Consider the following 20,364-nt stretch of genomic DNA (forward strand, 5'->3'; position numbering starts at 1 on the left):
ACATTGATCTGATAAATCTGATTTCAATCTATTCAACTTCTCTGGTGTAAGATATAATTGATGTAAAAAAAATTATATTGAACTAATCTATACATTAATAATCTTACATTAATAGTATTAGTCATACAATCCCTACATAAATTTTCCCACATTTGTTGATCTATTATAATATTCAAGTCTGTTTCCCATCTCTGTCTAGATTTACGTAATCCTAGTTTAAGACTTCCTGTTTGAAACAATGAATATATCTAAGAAGAATTTTTTAAAATAATCCCACTCTTAATGAAAAGTTCTACCTCAGTACAACTATACAGAAACATGGTTGGTCCTAGCTTATCTCTTAAATATGCTCTTAACTGAAAGTAACAAAAAAGAGTGTAATGTGGTATAGCATATTTGTTTCTCAATTGCTCAAATGACATTAATTGACCTCTTTCATAACAATCTTCAACATTAACAATCCCTTTACTGTACCATATATTCAAGAACCAATTATCTTTTGAAAAAAACTAAAAGAGGGTTAATCAATGGCATTTTAAGTGATATGGACCCTCCACCAATATCCTGATGTACTCCAAATATTAAGCAAATGTTTCAATAATGGTGTCTCTTTATCAGCAACTAGCCATTTTAATTGACCCTTGTTAATAAATTCTTCTGCTTTTGTTGTGCATGCACTCACACAATTAAGACTTGGAGACATGATGGTTTCTCATCCTTTACTTCTATTTGACTAACATGGCTACTGACACACAGGGTTATATATATATGGAAGGGTAACATCATGACGTGGACATCATGGTGTCCAGCAGAGGGTGGGCTTATACCCAACACTCTTCCCCTCACCCCCGCCCCCTTGCGATAAATGCTAACTGGGCCCCTTCGAACTAATAAGATAACATCGGTCCCAGGACTACAAGTGAGAATTAGAATACAAGTAATTATAAAAAGGAAAGTATTTAATAATAATCAGGGCACATAGACCTTAAAGCATTCAGGTGGTCTTCTTTCATTCTTGGACCACCTCAGCATGGTTTGCTGTGCCAGTCTTTGCTCGGGACCTGTAGATAGTCGAGTTGGCAGTCGAGTCGGCAGCGACTGCCTGCCTTCACTGACCTTCGGCGGTGACTGCCTGTCTTCACTGCTCTTCTGGCCTCGTGCCTCAGTTGCTGGACTCATCACTGGACTGCTCTGCAACTACCTCTGCCGCCCACCCCCCCCCCCCACTCAGCCTAAGGGGTGGGATGGTCTGGGCAGGCCACGGAAGGTCTGGTTCCACCTCTTCCAGTTCATGGACCTTAGTGTCAGTCAATGCTCATAATTGGTCAATGTGTCGCTTCCACAATCTGTGCCCCACTAGAAAAGAGTATGAGCAGGGGCTCAATTTTTGTAAGATTATTCTTACCTCCCATGGGTCTTTATATCGTCTATAATCTTGTACCAGAACTCTCTTGCCCACTTCCAATGTTCTAGGTGAGGTTTGTGGTGATACTGATTTTTTGCAATTGGAGACCCAGATCTGGATGAACTGTGGATAGCCTGATCTGCAGGTTGTGGCCAAACGTTAGTTCTGCTGGGGTGCATTTTGAGGTAGAATGTGACGTGTTTCTGTATCCCAATAGGAAATCTGCAATTTTGTGTGTCCAGAAGGCATTTAGAAGTTTCATGGTTTTCATTGTTTTTGTGAATGTTTGTACAAAATGTTCTGCCTTCTCATCAGTACTTGGGTGATAGGATGTGGACAAAATATGTCTGATATTGTTGTCGCATATAAATTTTTTAAAATGTTCTGATTTAAATTGAGGCCCATTGTCCATAACTAATTAATGAGGCAATCCATAAATGACAAAGATAGCTCATAGACAGTCAATCATGGGATCTGCTTAGGTGTTTTTCAGCTGTGAAACTACTAGCCTTTGAGAGTGCGTGTCCAAAGCTTTTAGTAAAGTCTCACCCATGAATGGTCCAGCGAAGTCTACGTGGATCCGATGCCAGGGTTTGGATGGCCATTTCGATGGGTTAGCTTCAGCTTGGGGCTTTTTTTGGCTGCATTGACTGACATACTTTGCATTCTCTCACTGTTGTTTTAATGTCTCTGTCTATGGAGGGCCACCAGACCTGCATCCAGGCCAGTGCCTTCATTTGTACCATTTCCAGATGGTTGTGGTGCAGTTCTGATAACATGGTAGTTTGCCATTTGGCTGGAATTGTACAGGTACCCCATAGTAAACATCTTTCTTCAACTGATAGTTCATGGCAGCGTGTGTGGTAAGGTTTTAGATCTTCTGGAATGACTTCAGATTCGGGCCACCCATTAAGGGTGTAGTATAGGATCTTGCTTAATGTTGCCTCTTTTCGGGTTTCCTTTGTGATCATCTGGGCTGTAATGGGCAGCTGTTGAAGTTGTTCTTGGTTGATGGCTGCTCCCTCTGCTGTCCATTTAATAATTTCTTGTTGTTCTGTCTTGGGTAGCAGCATATGTGATAAGGCATCTGCATGGCTGTTGAGTGTTCCTGGTTTATGTTTTGTATCATACCACTTGCCACTAGTAGCATGGCCCATCTTTGAATTCTGGGCACAGCTAATACTGGTATACCTTTGTGTGGCCCCAAGATTAAACTAAGAGGCTTGTTGTCTGTGAACAAGGTGAATTTTTTTTCCATAAAGATATTGGTGGAATTTTTTTACACCAAAAATTATTGCCAATCCTTTTTTTTCTAGTTGGGCGTAATTGCATTTGCTTGTGGTTAATGTTCGCGAAGCATACGCTACTGGTTGCTCACCTTTTTCTGTGATTTGTGATAGTACTGCTCCTAGTCCCACTGGTGAAGCATCCACAGCTAGTGTAACTTCTTTACTAGGGTCGTAGTGGATCAGCACCTTATTTGTTGATGTTAGTATTTCCTTTAGTTGATCGACTATATTCTTAGTTTCTGTGTTCCAATACCATGTTTGATCTTCCTTGAGTAATTGGTTTAGTGGGCTGCATAGCGTAGACATATTAGGGATATGTTTTCAATAGTAATTAACAAGTCCTAGGAAGGAGTGTAATTCTGATTTGTTGGTTGGGTATGGGGCATTGCGAAAGACTTCTGTCCCTGCTGGATTCATTCGCACCCCCTCATTGTCAATTGTAAACCCAAGATATGTTACTGAGGGGCGCATGAAGACTCATTTGCCTTTTCGTAATCGTATATTGTTGTAGTCTAGTTAAAACCTTTTCAAGGTTTTGTGAGTGTTCACTGTCGTTTCGGCCTGTGATGATGACATCATCTAGGTAACACCCAACTGAGAGTCCATGTAATAACTTGTCCATAGTTACTTGAAAAATCTCAGGTATTGCTGAAATTCCGTAAGGCAGGAGTGTAGGTGACTAGTCCCAGATGGGGATTGATTATCACATATTCCCTTGATTTTTTTTTTGTCCAATTCTATCTGATGATATGCTTGTGACAAATCTAGTTTTGTGAATTTTTGTCCTCCGTTTAGCACTTGGAACAATTCTTCTGCCTTGGTCATGGGGTGTTCGGGTATTTTGAGTGATGGATTGGTGGTGATTTTGTAATGATTGCAATGCGAATTTCACTGTTTGCTTTTCGTACGGGTACGATGGACGCTGCCCAATCACTGTTTTGTATTTGTTCTAATTTTGTGTGCCCGATGGAGATGTGGGGGGGCTGGTAGTCATGGTGGGGAGCTGGCTGATGGAGGACCTCAGTTTTCTTCAGGCTGACTTCCAGGCCAAACATTTTGGCAGTTTCCGCAAAGCAGGACGTCAAGCGCTGAAGAGCTGGCTCTGAATGGGCAACTAAAGCGGCATCATCTGCAAAGAGTAGTTCACGGACAAGTTTCTCTTGTGTCTTGGTGTGAGCTTGCAGGCGCCTCAGATTGAAGAGACTGCCATCCGTGCGGTACCGGATGTAAACACAAAACTCAAAACGGTCAACCAGTTTACCTATCTCGGCTGCACCATTTCATCAGATGCAAGGATCGACAATGAGATAGACAACAGACTCGCCAAGGCAAATAGCGCCTTTGGAAGACTACACAAAAGAGTCTGGAAAAACAACCAACTGAAAAACCTCACAAAGATAAGCGTATACAGAGCCGTTGTCATACCCACACTCCTGTTCGGCTCCGAATCATGGGTCCTCTACCGGCACCACCTACGGCTCCTAGAACGCTTCCACCAGCGTTGTCTCCGCTCCATCCTCAACATCCATTGGAGCGCTCACACCCCTAACGTCGAGGTACTCGAGATGGCAGAGGTCGACAGCATCGAGTCCACGCTGCTGAAGATCCAGCTGCGCTGGATGGGTCACGTCTCCAGAATGGAGGACCATCGCCTTCCCAAGATCGTATTATATGGCGAGCTCTCCACTGGCCACCGTGACAGAGGTGCACCAAAGAAAAGGTACAAGGACTGCCTAAAGAAATCTCTTGGTGCCTGCCACATTGACCACCGCCAGTGGGCTGATAACACCTCAAACCGTGCATCTTGGCGCCTCACAGTTTGGCGGGCAGCAGCCTCCTTTGAAGAAGACCGCAGAGCCCACCTCACTGACAAAAGGCAAAGGAGGAAAAACCCAACACCCAACCCCAACCAACCAATTTTCCCTTGCAACCGCTGCAATCGTGTCTGCCTGTCCCGCATCGGACTGGTCAGCCACAAACGAGCCTGCAGCTGACGTGGACTTTTTACCCCCTCCATAAATCTTCGTCCGCGAAGCCAAGCCAAAGAAAGAATTTGTTCTAATATGCCTTCATGTTTTAGTCTGTTTAATTCAGCCTCAATTTTTCCATTCATAGTAAATGGGACTGTTCTGGCTTTGAAGAATTTTGGTTCTGCATTATCTTTTAATTGCAGTTTGGCTTGAACACCTTTGATTTTCCCCAATTCCTGTTGGAAAACCACTGCATGTTTTTGAGGATTTGGTTGAGTTCTGGCTGGGAGGTGTCCATTTTGTGTTGAATTGATTTCCAGCCAGTCAAGGTGAATGTGTTGTAGCCAGTTTCTTCCGAAACTAGCTGGTCCCTGGGTATCTACAATGCAGAGAGAGAGTGTTTTTGGTTGTTGTTGTTTGAATTGTACTTGGACCGTACATTTTCCAAACACTTTGTCTCCTGTAAGAGATCTTAGAGTTATTTCAGTTGCTTTTACCGGAAGGTGTGTAGCAAGCGTTCCTTTGCATGTAATGTCATGAGGGACACCTCTGCCCCTGTGTCTCATTCCATCTTCAGGGGATGTCCATTTATTTTTAGCTATATAAAGATTGCTGTGTTTCCTCCATTTATTCCTCAGATGTGTAATATCTCAGGAGCTGAAATTTCAGGAGCTTGAAGGTCAGCCATTGGGCTGTTATCATCGTCGTTGCTAGGTTGCCTCTCTCTCTCTCTCTCTCTCTCTCTCTCTCTCTGCAATTGTTTTGACTTTAACTGCCTCTTTATTTGCAGACCATCTGTGCTTTAGAAGTGAACATTTACCTTTGATATGTCCTTTTCTTTTGCAATGGTTGCATTAAGAATTTTTGAAGAAACAGTTTTCTGGTTGGTGGTTGTATTTCCCACAACGGTAGCATTGTTGGTGGGAAGACCTCCCAACCAGTAGGTCTGGTTGACCCACATTCAAGTTTTTATCTGCCATTTCAGAGCTGCAGGCAGCCCTGTATGCAATCTGTAATGTAATGTCTTCATCCATTGCCAATAATATTTGCCTTTCTTGGCAATTTGCCAGCCCCATCACTAATCTGTCTCGCATTGCCTAATTTAGAAAGTGCTCAAAGTGACAGCGTTCTGCCAGTTTGCGCAACAATGCCAAATATTCACTTGCTGTTTCTTCTGGTCCTTGTCTCCTTTCATAGAATCATTGTCTTTCTGCTGTAACTGGTGGTTTGGGGCTTAAATGGTTCCTTAGAGCTGTGCATAATTCATTGAATGTCTTCATCCCTGGATCCTCTTGGGATAGCAAGGTCTTAAAGAGGTTGAATGTTTTGCTGCCCATTATACTGAGGAAGAGGGCATGTTTGTGATTTACTGGACCTACCACAATATTGAGGGCTATGCAGTAGTGGTTAAACCATTTGATGTAGTTATCCCAACTTTCTTCTACTTTGTTGAATTCCCCGAACTTTCCATCCACCATCTTGACATGTTTTCACTTTGATTTTTTGGCGGAAATTTGTTGCTGTTGTTAGATAGTCATTTTCTACAATTCTTCTGTTGTTTTCTTTCTTACAGTTGGTGCATGGAATATGTGTATGGTTCGTTTCATTCCTCGTCACCACTGTTGTGTATGCACTCACACAATTAAGACTCGGAGACATGATGCTTTCTCATCCTTTACTTCTATTAGACTAACATGGCTACTGACACACAGGGTCATATACATGGCTACTGACACATAGGGTCATATACCCAACAGCTTCCTTCTACCCTATTTTGTTCAATTCTATATTAACCCATGCCTATTTTTTATTTTCAAAAAAAGAAGCAAGAGATATCTGTACCGCTCGATAATAATTTCTAAAATTAGGAAGCTGTAAACCTCCCATTTTGTATTTCCACATTAACTTCTCTATATAACCTCTTGCCACTTTACCTTTCCAAAGAAATTTCCTTACTTATTTATTTAATTCTTCCAAAAAAAATTGAGATATTAATATTTGGTAACATCTGAAAAAGATATTGTATTCTTGGAAATATATTCATTGTTATACAATTCACCCTTCCAACTAAAGTTATAGGTAAATTTATCCATTTTTAAAAATCTTCCTCAATCTTTTTTAAGCAAAGACAAATAATTCAATTTATATAAATTCTTCAGATTGCTATTTGGATGTATTCCAAATATTTAATACCTTCTTTTGGCCATTTAAACTGTGTATCCCTCTGACATTGAATATAATTAAATACTGTCAATGGCGTAATTTCACTTTTATTCCAATTTATTACATTATCTGAAAGTTTTCTGTATACTTCCAATTGGGCATATAGTCTTCGTAAAGATGATTCAGGGTCAATGAAATATATTAAAATAAACTCATTTTATATTCCTCCTGGCCCACCCTAAAACCCTTAATTTTCAAATCAGAGCGAATTACCTGGGCAACTAGTTTAATGCCTAAAATAAAGCTGGTGATAAAGGAAAACCTTGTCTACTTGATCTCGTTAATTTAAATGGCATAGACACTTGTACATTTGTTACTACTTTAACTTTAGGGCTATTATATAGTGATCTAATCCAATTTATAAATTTGATCAAAATTCAAAACCTTAAACAAAAAAAACTCATTCTAATCAATCAAATGCCTTTTCTGCATCTAAAGCCACTGCAACACTCAAATCAGTTTTTTTTTGTGCTAGATGAATTATACTAAGCAGTCTAGCTACATTTTACAAAGATTGTCCATATTAATTAATTTAGGTAACAAATTATTCTAGTTGCCAAAATTTTTGCTACTATTTTATAATCCTCATTTAATAATGAGATAGGTCTATAAGGTGAGGGCCTCTATCCTTTTTTAGGAATCACAGTAATTATTGCCATCAAGAGCAATTCTAGAAGAGTAGAAGTTTGTGAAGCCAGGCCAAGTACTTGCATAAATATAGGAATTAGTAAATCCTTAAATTCTTTATAAAATTCAGATGGTAAACCATCTTCCACTGGGGATTTATACTTTGCAAATAACTCATTGCTTCTCTTACTTCTGCCTCAGTATACAGAGAATCAAGTTCAATTTGTTCTCCTAAACTTAGCCTAGGCAATGTTATCTGTGATAAATAATTATTTATTTTGGCTCAACTCCAAAAGATTCCAAAGTATTTGATTTCATACAGAAAGTTCTAAAGGATTCATTTATTTTTTGAGGCTTATATAATTACATTGGTATATTTTTTAATTGCATTAATTATTCTTGAAGTCTGTTTCCCTTTTCATTGCCAAACTAATACTTTATGTGATCTCTCACCTAATTCATAGTATCTTTGCCTCATTCTAATAATAGCTTTCTCTGTCCCATAAGTTTGTAATGTATTATAATGAAACTTTTTATTAATCAATTGTCTATGCTTATCTTCAGAAACACACTTTTGAAGGTCCTTTTCCAAAACTATAAAATAAAATAACTTGTGTGCACCAAATGCTAAAGTGAATTTTAAAGATGCAGAGAATGTCCTGTTCAATGGTTTAATCTCTACTAAATGTGAAAGGCACTTATTTTTAAAAAGACTTTTTTTAAAAAATATTTTCAAATGTTGTTGCTCTAAACATTCTATACAATTATTGATGTCTTGTTGCTTTTAACATGCAGTTGCTCCAACAATCAAAGCTCCACAGATGTTGACTGCCCACGTGAACCAGCCCATTGTGCTTGAATGTGTGGTGAGTGGGGTACCAACTCCCCAAGTCACCTGGAGAAAGGATGGTGTCATTCTTTCAGCAAGCAACCTGCGGTCAGGAATTATTTTGTTGTGTACACTGTTTGTTTTGACTGTGATGTCATAGTTTTCTAAAGAAATACTGAGCACAATTTTAATGATTTCAGATTTTTTTTAACCTTCAGTCCCTCATTAGACAATAATGCAATTCACAAAGCATTTGCAGCTTTTACCAGTTGCCCAGATCTTAATGGATATTTTTTTTGTGTCTCAAGGCCAACTGGAATCTGCTGACTGAACATAATGTAGTTCTGTTTCCTGTCACTCTCCAGAAAAAGGATTAATAAGAAACAATTTCATCTCAATCACAACAGTCCATTTAGTGCACTACAATCCTTGTTTTTTATGGCTTTGCTGAACAAAAGTATTGCAGGATTGGAAAGTTACTGCAGAAAGAAGAGTCAACAGCATTGGTGTGGGTCACGTAAAGGGCAGACCACAAATCTACAATTCCTGTAGATTTTTGGTACAACTGTGTTACTTTTAATGATGAATGGGCTTTTCCCAGATTTGTAAAATTACAAATTAAATGGTCAATTCTCAGACCACCATGGTGCTATTTAAACCTCCCTACTTTGAGTTATTCTTGAAGAGATTTGGATTACTAATTGGGTGGCATAACCACTTTTATCCATCCCCACCCAATTCCCCTATTTAAAACAGAGGGCAGAATTTTATATATTGGATCATTTTGGAAACTGCATGATCTCCAGTCAGAAAATGTGCACGTTATGGTGGAAATCACAAGCTCATTTGCATCCTAGAACCATAGAACAGTACAGCACAGAAACAGGTCCTTTGGCCCTGTGCCATACTATTTTTCTATCTAGTCCCACCCAAACCATATCCCTCCAGGCCCCTCCTATCCATGTACCATTACAATTTTTTTTATTATGTGTCAAAATTAAGCCTGTATTTACCAATTCAGCTAGCAGCTTGTTCCACACTCCCAGCACTTTCTGTATGAAGTTTCCTCTAATGTTTTCTGTAAAATTTTCCCCTTTCACCCCTTAACGCAAGATTTCTGGTTTTTAATTTCATCTAACCTCAGTGGAGAAAGTCTACTTACATTTACTCCATACCAGTGGTTCTCAACCTTTTTCTTTAAGTATTCCCTATGCCTTAGGAGCTCTGTGATTAGTAATGGATTGCTTAAGGTGATATGTGAGTGGGAAGGGAAGGTTGAAAATCACTGCTCTAGACCCAATTGTTACTGAAATATTTTGCTTGAGAAAAATTATCATTGGTCCATTTCCTTTGGAGCTATGAAACCGTGCACATAACGAGTCAATTAGGTACGATTAAAACGGTGGTTTTCAACCTTTTTCTTTCCACTCACATACCACCTTAAGTAATCCCTTACTAATCACAGAGCACATATGACATGGAAATACTGAAAGTTGTATGTGAGTGGAAAAAAAAAGGTTGAGAACCACTGCTCTATACCCTCATAATGTTGTACACCTCTATCAAATCTCCTCTCATTAATCTGTGATCCAGGGAATAAAGCCCTAATCTGTTTAGCCTTTCCCTGTAACTCAGTTTTGCAAATATAGGCAACATCCTTGTAAATTTCTTCAGTAATCTTTCAAGCTTATTGAAATCCTGCCTGCAAATAGGTGACCAAAATTGTATCCAATACTCCAAATTTGGCCTAATCTTATATGACTTCAGCATAGCATCCCAAATCCTATACTCAGTACTTTGATTTATGAAGGATAATGTGCCAGAAGATCTTTTTACAACCTTATCCACATGTGACTCCATTTTAACTGAATTATGTATCTGTATTCTCAGATCCCTCTGTTTTAACTCACTGCTCATGGGCCTACCATTTACTGTGTATGTTAGTTCTTGGTTTGTACTTCCAAAGGGCAAAACCTCACATTTGTCTGTATAAAATTCCATTTGTAATTTTTCAGCCCAATTTTACAGCTGATGCAGATCCCATTGCAAGTTTTGAAAGCTTTCTTCATGGTCCACTACACCTCAATGTATGTCCAATTTACCACATTATCATCTAGATCATTGATATAGATGATAAACTACAGTTTATCCCAGCACTGATCCTTAAGGCACACCATGTCACAGACTTCCAATCAGAGAGGCAATCATCCACAACCACTCTCCTGTTTCTCCTGTAAATCCAAGTTATTGCCTCACCATGTACACAGAGCGACTGAACCCAACTGTTTCACCTCCCACTTGGGACCTTATCAAAGGCCTAATGAAAGTCCATACAGACAATATTCCCAGTCTAACCTTTATCAACCTTTCTGGTAGCCTCCTTTAAAAACCCTATGTTTGGTTTTACACAACCTACCATGCAAAAAGCTATGTTGACTCTCTCTCATCACTCCCTGTCTATCCAAATACTTGCATAGCCGATTTCCTTGAATATCTTCCAATAGCTTACCCACTACTGACGAGACTTTAATGGCCCTACAATTTCTCAGAATACTTTTAGAGCATTTTTTAAACAACAAAATAACATGAGCCACCCTCCAATCCTCCGGCACTTTACCTGTGGCGAAAGGCACATTAAATATACCCCCAGGGCTCCTGCAATTTCTACTCTAGCTTCCCTAAAGGTCTGAGGGAATACTTTGTCAGGCTTTGGGGATTTTATCACCTTTATTTGCCTTCAGACAGCAAGCACCTTCTCCTCTTTAATCTCTATAGGAACCATGACTTCACTGCTTGTTTGCCTCACTTCCCGAGAGAGACTCTGCCCATTTCCTGAGTAAATACAGATGCAAAAAAAAAACTCATTTAAGATCTCCTTTTTCTCTTTTGGCTCCATATAGCTGATCACATTGATCTTCAAGAGGACCAATTTTATCCCTTGCTATCCTTTTCCTTGTAATATAACTCCAGAAGCCCTAAGATTTTTGCTTCACCTTATCTGCCAAAGCAACCTCATGTCTTCTTTTCATCCTCCTGATTTCTTTAATTGTTTTCTTGCAGTTTCTTGCATCCTGTCAGTCTTTTGTGCATCTCTCCAGGCAGTTGTGGTTTGCAAGACCTTGCAACTTGTTGTTGAATAAATGCTCATAGTTGTTTTTACAATCAAAAAGTAATCTAATGGTACACAAAGCAGAGGCATTAATGAAACTACTGTACAATTTCCTATTTAAATGTAATCCCTGTATCTTGTTTGACTAGATATTCTTTCTCAGAAGATGGTTCATTGCATATTGCCTCAGCTCAAGTAACGGATACAGGCCGTTACCTATGTATGGCAACCAACACAGCTGGAACAGCTCGGAGGAGAATTGACGTACAAATCTACGGTAATTGTTTTTCAAATCATAGGCTCAGATTATTGTTTGCATTTTAGATCCTATTTGCTTTGCTGTGATTCGTCTTAAAATTCATAAACATCTACATAGTGTTTCTAGTTTCAAAACAGATGACCAGTTATTTTAATGTGTAATCAACTGTTAACGTTTGCAATGAATTTTCATTATAAAAGCTAACTTGTAGCTTTGAGGTTCAAGCTTCGTGTATCAGCTATTTTAGTTCTGTTTGTGAATGCTGCTTCATTTTCCTGGAATGTATTAACTTCTGTGTTCAGATGAAAAGTCACTGATCTGAAAGGCTATTTCTGTTTATCTCTCCACAAATGTTGCATGATGTTGTTCTCTGTTTTTATTTTGTATGTTTATTATATCATGTGTCGCTAGTTAACTGTCTTCTCAAATTATAGATGCAAAACAAAGGTGCCTATGTAGCAGAAAGTGTGGTCTTATTCACTTACAATACATAAGGATTATTTATGTTAAATTATTATCCTATTGTTCATTGATGATATTCAATTATCAGAGCCAAATAGTCCACATTTTACCTATTCATGCAACTGAGCTACACAGTTCCATTGTAGCATTCATTATATAATCATAATTCGCAGGTTTATTTTGTCCTAGTTAGAAACATTTTCTGATCTCTTCCAGTTCCTCCATCCATTGCTCCTGGCCTCAGCAATATCACTGTTCTAGTCAATGTTCAGACCATGCTGGCTTGTGAAGCCTCTGGTATCCCAAAGCCGACAGTCAGCTGGAAAAAGAATGGACGCCTGCTCAACACCGATCAGAATCAGAATATGTACAGGTGATGAAACCTCCTTATCATGAAAAATTATAAAATTTGCCCTTGAAGTAATTACAATGTTGACTATTTTATTATAAAATATTTTTAGTGCCATTTTTCATTAAATAAAGACAAAAAATATTATCGCACAGCAATAGGCCCTTCATCGTACTGTCCCCATGCCAGGCATCCCATTAACCACCAATCACTCAGGCAATTTCTTCCAGATTCTAACACCTTCCGAATGAAAAGATTTCCCTTCATATCTCCTGTTAATGTATATCTTGTTTTGGATATCTCTCCCATGTTCTCTGCAATGAGCTGGATGATAATGTGGAAAATTGTGTCAGCAAGTTTGCAGATGACACAAAGAATGGAGGTGTTGTGGACAATGAGGAAGGTTTTTGAAGCTTGCAGTGATCTAAACCAACTGGAAAAATGGGATGGAAAAAATGGCAGATGGAATTTAATGCAGACAATTGTGAGGTGTGAGGTCATACATGGTAAATGGTAGAGCACTGAAGAGTATAGTAGAACAGAGGGATCTGGGAATACTGTGACAGATTATATTCTATTTTATATTGTATATAGATATGTTTTAAAGGAGATAAATTGTGGGGTTTTTTTTAGTTAGGTCACAAAAAGTTGCAAACACTTCACAACACAGATCTCATTTAAAATGCCAGAGCTCTGCTCAAGCCAGATAGTCCAGGCTCCGGGTGCCTTTGCAATGAATGTCTATAGAAACTTCACAAGTAGGTGTTAATTGGACATGCTGTGGAGTAATGGATTATTGTTTTGGAAAGCAACAGATGAATGGACTCGGAAGATTAGTTCTGATGCCACAGTCTGTCCGAGTGCAGTTGGCTGTTCTAAGAAGTTCATGTGGTTTTCTTTGTGTGTGTGTGTGTGTGTGTGTGAGAGAGAGAGAGAGAGAGAAAGATCATTTCTACAGTTCAGCAGCAGCAGCTGGGACTGGAACATGACAAGCTGGCAAGCTTGTGGAAAAATCCCATTTTGAATATGGGTTGTGAGTTCTTAGTTCAACCTGTTCAAAGCCCTTGTAGTCCATAAAAGAGGAGAGGACTGGCTGCATAAGGTTTCACTTGAGATAAGGGAAGAAAAAAAATGAACTCTGTGGTGACTTGAAAGAAAGAGTTTATCATCTGGAAAACCCTGATGGGGTAAGTTTCTTTTTCAAGACACTGAAGTGGCTGATTGGAAGGAATCAGTTTGTGTGGGTGTCCAACGAGCAACAAATCTCTCTCTGAAAACCGACAAGAACCTTCCTGAGTGGTAACCATTTACCTTTCAACCACCAAAGCCTGGTGAACTTCATAAATGTTAAATTCTGTGCACTGTATAAGAAATAAGTGAGATTGGACTGTGAATCAAATAACTTTTCTGAACTTACACACAAAGATTGGAGGTTTACATACATGTGCATTACATACATGTGCACTTAGAATTAGAAGGGGGTTAAGTTTGGTTAATAGTAATAAGTTAGAGTTTGATCTTGTTTTCATGTTTAAAGATAATTCAAAGCAACTTTCATTTAAATAACCATTTGTCTTAGTGAATTTCTATTGCTGCTGGGTTTTGAGGTCCTCTGGGCCCATAACAATACAGATACATAGTTCCCTGAAAGTAGTGTCACAGGTAGATAGCGAGCTTTGGCATATTGGTCTTCATAAATCAAAGTATTGGGATATTCTGGTGAAGTTGTACATGGTCTATAAGATTCTGAGCAGCATGAACAAGGGTGGACAGTCAATGCCTTTTTCCCAGGGCAGGAATAACCAACACCAAAGGACATGTGTACAAATTGAAGGGAGAAAAGTTCAGGGGAGATATCAGGAGTGGTGGTGGAGTCTGAAACATTAGGGGCTTTTAAGAAACAAGCACATGGATGAAAGATAAATTGAGGGCTACAAGGTAGAAAGGATTTATACCATTTTTTTAAATGTTGGTAGGAATATATGGGTTGGCACAATATGGACAGCTGAAAAGCCTGTACCGTGCTGTAATATTCTATGTTCTAAGACATTGGTGAGGCCAAATTTGGAGTACTGTGTGCAGTTTGGTCATCTAACTACAGGAAAGATATCAATAAGATTGAAAGAGTGTAGAGAAGATTTACTAGGATGTTGTCTGGACTTCAGGAACTGAGTTACAAAGAAAGGTTAAACATGTTAGGAATTTTTTTTCCCCTGGAGCTTAGAAGAATGAGAGGAGATTTGATAAAGGTATTTAAAATTATGAGGGGGTAGACAGAGTAAATGTAGCTAAGCTTTTTCCACTGAGGGTAGGTGAGACAACTATTGTACATATGCGTTATATGTAAATTACGTGACCTTTCTTGGTTGACCCTGCTCTCACTGGCCGGCTCATGACTTCTCCCCTTTTTTCCCCATAAAGGCTGTCATGCCACAAGCCTACTCCTAGTTTGAGTCTGGTTCTGTGTGAGCGACCAACATACGGATGTCGTCCATCTCTTGCAAATAAAAGCCTTCAGTTTTGGTTACTTCAGTCTTTGTGCAATTGATTGTGCATCAAGATACAAACCAGAGTACATGGGCAAAGGTGAAAGCTTTAGGAGGAAAATTAAGGGGAACTTCTTCACACAGAAAGTGGTGGGAGGGTGGATCAAGCTGCCAGCTGAAGTGGTGAATGCAGGCACTATTTTTAACATTTAAGAAGAATTTGGACAGATACATAGAGGTATGGAGGACTATGGTCAGAGTGTAGGTTAGTGAGATTAGGCAGAAAAATAGTTTGGCACAGACTAGAAGAGCCAAAGAGCCTGTTTCTATGCTGTAATGTTCTATGGTTCTGTGTGGAAATGTATCTTAGTATCTATCCTATTGATGTCATTCATTCATACTTCAATAAATGCCAATTGGCTTCTTCTGTTTGAAGAAAAACACATCCAGCCAATTGAGTCTCTTCCCAATTAAAATCCCACAAGCATGCCCACTCAGCTCCCTACCAAACTCTTTGTACACCCACGACTGTGAGGCCAAACACAGCAACAATTCCATCTTTAAATTTGCTGATCACATCACTATAATGAAATGGAGTACAGAAGAGCAATAGTGGGACTAGTGACTTTACTGCCAGGGAAACAATCTCTACTTCAATGTTAGCAAAACCAAAAAGCTTGATATTAAACTTCCAGAAGAGGATGGACCTCACTCCCTGGTCTTATCAATGGTGTTGAGGTAGAGATCGTAGACAGATATAAGTTCCTTGGGATAAACATCTCCAGTAACTTGTCCTGGTCTACCCATGTCAATGTAATGGCCAAGAAAGCACAACATCACCTCCACTTCCCCTACTTCCTCTGAAGCCCGAGGCATGTCACCAATATCGCCTAACAACTTCTATAGGTATATAATTGAAAGCATCCTATCAGGGTGCATCACTGCATGGTATGGGAACTGCTCTGCCCAAGATTGCAATAAACTGCAGAGGGTTGTGAAAGTGGTTCAGTTCATCAAGCATACACCCCCCCCCCTCCCCACCTTCCAATGATTCCATCAATAACTCCGGCTGCCTTGGAAAAGCAGGCAACATTTTAAAAACTTCATCCAACTTCAGCCATACTCTCTTCACCACCCCACCCCCCTTCCATCAAGAAGAAGATTCATACGTAAGAGATGGCACACCACCAGATACAAGGACCATTTTTTTCAGCTGCTTTCAGACTCCAGATGAATGAGCCCCAAGATGTTGCCTTTGCTCTGTCCCTCTCTGTTCTTTTGTGCTGTCTCTTTCTTGTTGGACTATGGATGAGATCTCTTCTGGTCTGTTTGCAAAACAACCTCTATCACTTCATTTTTGATACATGTAATGATAAATGTTCTTCCAACCAATTAGCTCACCAAACCATTGACTAAAAGGTTGGTTAAAGAGAGAGGTTTTATGGTAGTTAGAGGAATTGTAGTCATGAGCATAGAACATGCCCTTTAGCCCAACTCATCCATGCTTATCAAGTTGGCATTCTGGGCTAGACCCTTTTGCCTGCATTTGGTTCAGATCTTTCTAAACTCCTCCTATCCATTTATCTGTCCAAATATCTTTTGAGTGACATAACGTACCAGTTTCTATTGTTTCCTCTGGCAGCTCATTCCAGATGCAGATTGCCCTCGAGTAAAAAGTGGCTGCTTAGATCCCTCTTAAATCTCCTCAGTCCACCATCCCAATTCATCTGGATACTGCTCTATGCTTGGTTATCCTTCCTTACTGTTCACTAAACCACCAATTTTGGTGTAAGCTGCAAATTTACTAAACAAATTAACAGCATTGCCATCTAAGTCACGAATATATATATATATAAAACAAACAACAGTGGTCCTTTCACTAACCCCTACAACACACCACTGTACATAGGCCTTCAAATAGAAAAGCAGCCATCCACCACATCCCTCGGACTTCTTCACTCAGCTAATTTTGAATCCAATGTCCAGGCCCCCCCCCCGATTCTCATGCGATCTCGCCTTCTGGACAAACCCGTCATGCGGGACCTTTTCAGAGGCCTTCCTAAAATCTATTAATACAAGGTCCACCATCATCAATCTTCCCTCATCAATCTTCTTGGCACCTCTTCAAAAGGCTGCCAGATTTGTTCACAGTCAAAGCCTTCCTGACCGCCTTAAAGCAGTCTAAATGCTGGTAGATTTAGCCCCTCAGAAATCCCTCCACTATCTTTCCTACTACTGTTTTCACGGTCACTTGTCTGTAGCTCCTTGACTTCTTTGATGCCCTCCAGTCTTCTGGCACTTTACCTGTGGGCAAAGATTATGTAAAATTGATGCAAGATCTCCACAATTTCTTCCCAGTTTTCTCCAAGTTGCAAGAATGCACTTCATCAGGTCACTGGAGATTTATCCAGCTTTAATGTACTGTCAGCTCTTCCTTTGTACTTTATGTTTAATTCTTTTGCCTCTTTGATATTCTCCATATCAAAGACTGATGATAAATGTTTGTTTAAAATCACACTGATCCGCTATGGCACCACAAAGACTGATCTTTAATGGGATCAATTTTCTTCCTCACCACCCTCTTTCTCTTAATATACCTACAACATTTTCAGGAATTTTCCTTTTTACTGTCTGCCAGATACATCTCATGTCTTTTTGCCTTTCTAATTTTCTCCTTAAGTTTACGCCAACACCTCTTATACTCACCGATAGATTCATTTGATCTGAACTGCTTAAGTGTATGCCTCTTTTTCTCCTGTTTAGAGGCAGAGAGGTAACAAGAGGAACTTGGAGGCCTGATAGCTGCAGGCACAGTCACAAAGTTGAATTGATTACATTCAGGGATGATAAAGAGGGCAGATAACTGAGTGTTTAAAATTCTAGAGATAAGATGGACCACTTTATCACCAGGCTAAAAGTTCAGTTACGCAGAAAATCAAAACTCTTCTAAAGGAATTATATCGTAATAACAAAATGTTAAATTGGGAACTGCATTATACATAGAAGTTCCACAATAATTCTGAATACTGCACAGCATTGTGTAATGTTGCATCAGATACAATCTGATCATTCAGAACTATTAATTTTTTTGGCAATTGATTGTCGGCCACCATCAGTGGTTATACAGATGTTTAGAAGAACCTTGCTCATAATTAGGCCCCATTTCTCTTTCCTTCGTTGCCCACTGTAAGACCAATGCTGTGTATGCATTCAGCCTGGTTTACCACAACTGGCATCGATGTAGATCTGGTATACAACACTCCCTGCTTTTTACATGTGGGCGGTTGAGATCGTCAACATTGGGTTCTGCACAAAGGGAGCACGGATTGCAATGGATTAAACAGCAACTTAAATTCGCAAACCAAAGGATTGAGATAAAAGAAAAGGCTGAGCAGTAATTCATTTTTTGATATTTTTTCCCCCCAGAATGCTTTCCTCTGGTTCTCTTGTAATCATCTCGCCCACTGTGGATGACACCGCACATTACGAGTGCAAAGTGTCAAATTATGCTGGGGAAGATCAAAGAGTCATCCAACTTACTGTGCAAGGTGAGCACTGTCGGATGAAATGCAGCTAGTTTTTCACATTACAAAGTATGATTATTTACTCAGATATTACTCTTCTATTTTAACGTAGGTGTCAGCCCAACTTTTGATGAATATTACACATAACAAATTGAATTGACATCCAATGCCCAATTTATTAAAGGAAATTGGTGAATTGCATTATCTGAAAAGCAAAAGAACATGGTTTGTTGTCAACCCAGAAGTATGGGAGCTAAAGCAGCAATCTTGCACTCTTACACTGAATTTAAATTCCTGTGTGCATCTGTGTAACAGGGCCATGACACCTGCTGCACAATGTCACTGTTTTGGCTGAACTCCCTTTTCACACCTCACCTTAGTGTAGAATTCTATGTGTTGGTATTGGGGCCCTATTTCTCTGAATAATTTGCTGGGACCCTATACCAAGTTCAAAACCAAGAGGTGAGGTGTGAAAGGGGCGGCAGCCTAAACATTTGGAATGGGAGTTAATTGGTTAAAACCATGGATTAAAAAGACTTTTGCATGTGTGTGTGTTTTTGAATGTGTGTACATTTTTGAGTGTGTTTTGCGCATATGTTTTCCAAGATAACCTCCAGTCTAATTCATGAATAACAAGAAAAGGTATGAAGTTGGGCAATAGAGTAGCACCATTCACATCAGAGAGAAAATAAAAAAAGATAATGATGGGAGTCTTGTGTCTGGAGGTTAGGTTCACTAATGTCAAAACCACTAATTAATCTTACCATTAAAATATCTCTGAAGAAAAATGTCAGTTGTCCTTGCTTCATTGAATCTTTTCTCAACTGAGGTAAAAATATTAGTTCCCTTTTAATCTTCTTTCTATTTAGTTCCTCCTTCAGTGGCTGACGAAGCAACAGATTTGTTGGTAACGCGGCTGGCACCTGCTGTTATTACCTGCACTGCCTCTGGTGTCCCAGAACCAAGAATTCACTGGATTAAAGATGGGGCCAGGCTGCCAGCTCAAGGAGAAGGCTACTTCATTCTCTCCACAGGTAACAATGCGAACACATTCCTTGAGGGACTGGAAATTCCAAAGATATACAGCATTGCAGGCAATACCAGAAAAAGAAAAAAAAATCTGATTATGTACTGACTAAAAATATTAAAGTTATTCTCAGTTGACATGACCTGTTTATTTATTTGTTAATTCCATTACCTAAAATGAAAAATTCCATATATTTGCTTCCATTGTCAAACCTTCCTTCACATGGTCCATGTCTGAAATGGCTGTCCTTTCTCTCTATTTCTCGAGAGATACCATCAGCAAATATTAAACATAAACAACCCAAAGTCTCCCACAGAAATTTTAAGTATGTTTCCCCCTCTTCCCCCCAACCCAGACTGTGAAAGTTCCTTTCGTTCTTATCGTCCTGCCTACTAACTGCCACCTCCAACATGTCAGCACCAAATAAAGTACATCTTCCTTCCCCTTAACTTTCAGCCTTTGCATTGTCTCTTTTCTCCATGACCCCACGCTAACCACATTTTATCTCTTCTTCTACCCACAAGAACTTCTTCTGGAAGTGTTGGAGATGCAACATCTGCATATTGATTCCTCTTTTACTTTCCAGTTGAAACACTGATTTACATATACATCTTTCAGTTTACTCAGCTGAGTGGTCCCCTCCACACTAGTTGAGTGTTTTTTGGAAAACATCAGTTTAGCTCTGAAGATTGACCTCTAAACTTCTTGGCATCTGTTTAATCCTCCACCTCACTATCTCTCTCCTTTGTCTCCTTTATTGTTCCAGCAAAACTCAACAGGAGTTCAAAGACAACATTTTGCCCTT

The 20,364-nt window shown here is 39.4% G+C and overlaps 1 protein-coding gene across 1 annotated transcript in view; it reads left to right on the forward strand.

Annotated features, from left to right (window-relative positions):
* The window catches only part of hmcn1 (hemicentin 1), a 538,964-nt gene that overhangs the window by 425,468 nt on the left and 93,132 nt on the right, over nt 1-20,364 (forward strand). The window contains exons 73-77 of the mRNA XM_069942357.1: nt 8,310-8,451; nt 11,602-11,729; nt 12,390-12,546; nt 18,435-18,556; nt 19,402-19,566. Coding sequence (XP_069798458.1) covers nt 8,310-8,451; nt 11,602-11,729; nt 12,390-12,546; nt 18,435-18,556; nt 19,402-19,566 — 714 coding nt within the window. The remainder of the gene's footprint in view (nt 1-8,309; nt 8,452-11,601; nt 11,730-12,389; nt 12,547-18,434; nt 18,557-19,401; nt 19,567-20,364) is intronic.

The sequence above is a fragment of the Narcine bancroftii genome, chromosome 5 (genome assembly GCF_036971445.1).
Source record: "Narcine bancroftii isolate sNarBan1 chromosome 5, sNarBan1.hap1, whole genome shotgun sequence".
Taxonomy (NCBI): Eukaryota; Metazoa; Chordata; class Chondrichthyes; order Torpediniformes; family Narcinidae; genus Narcine; species Narcine bancroftii.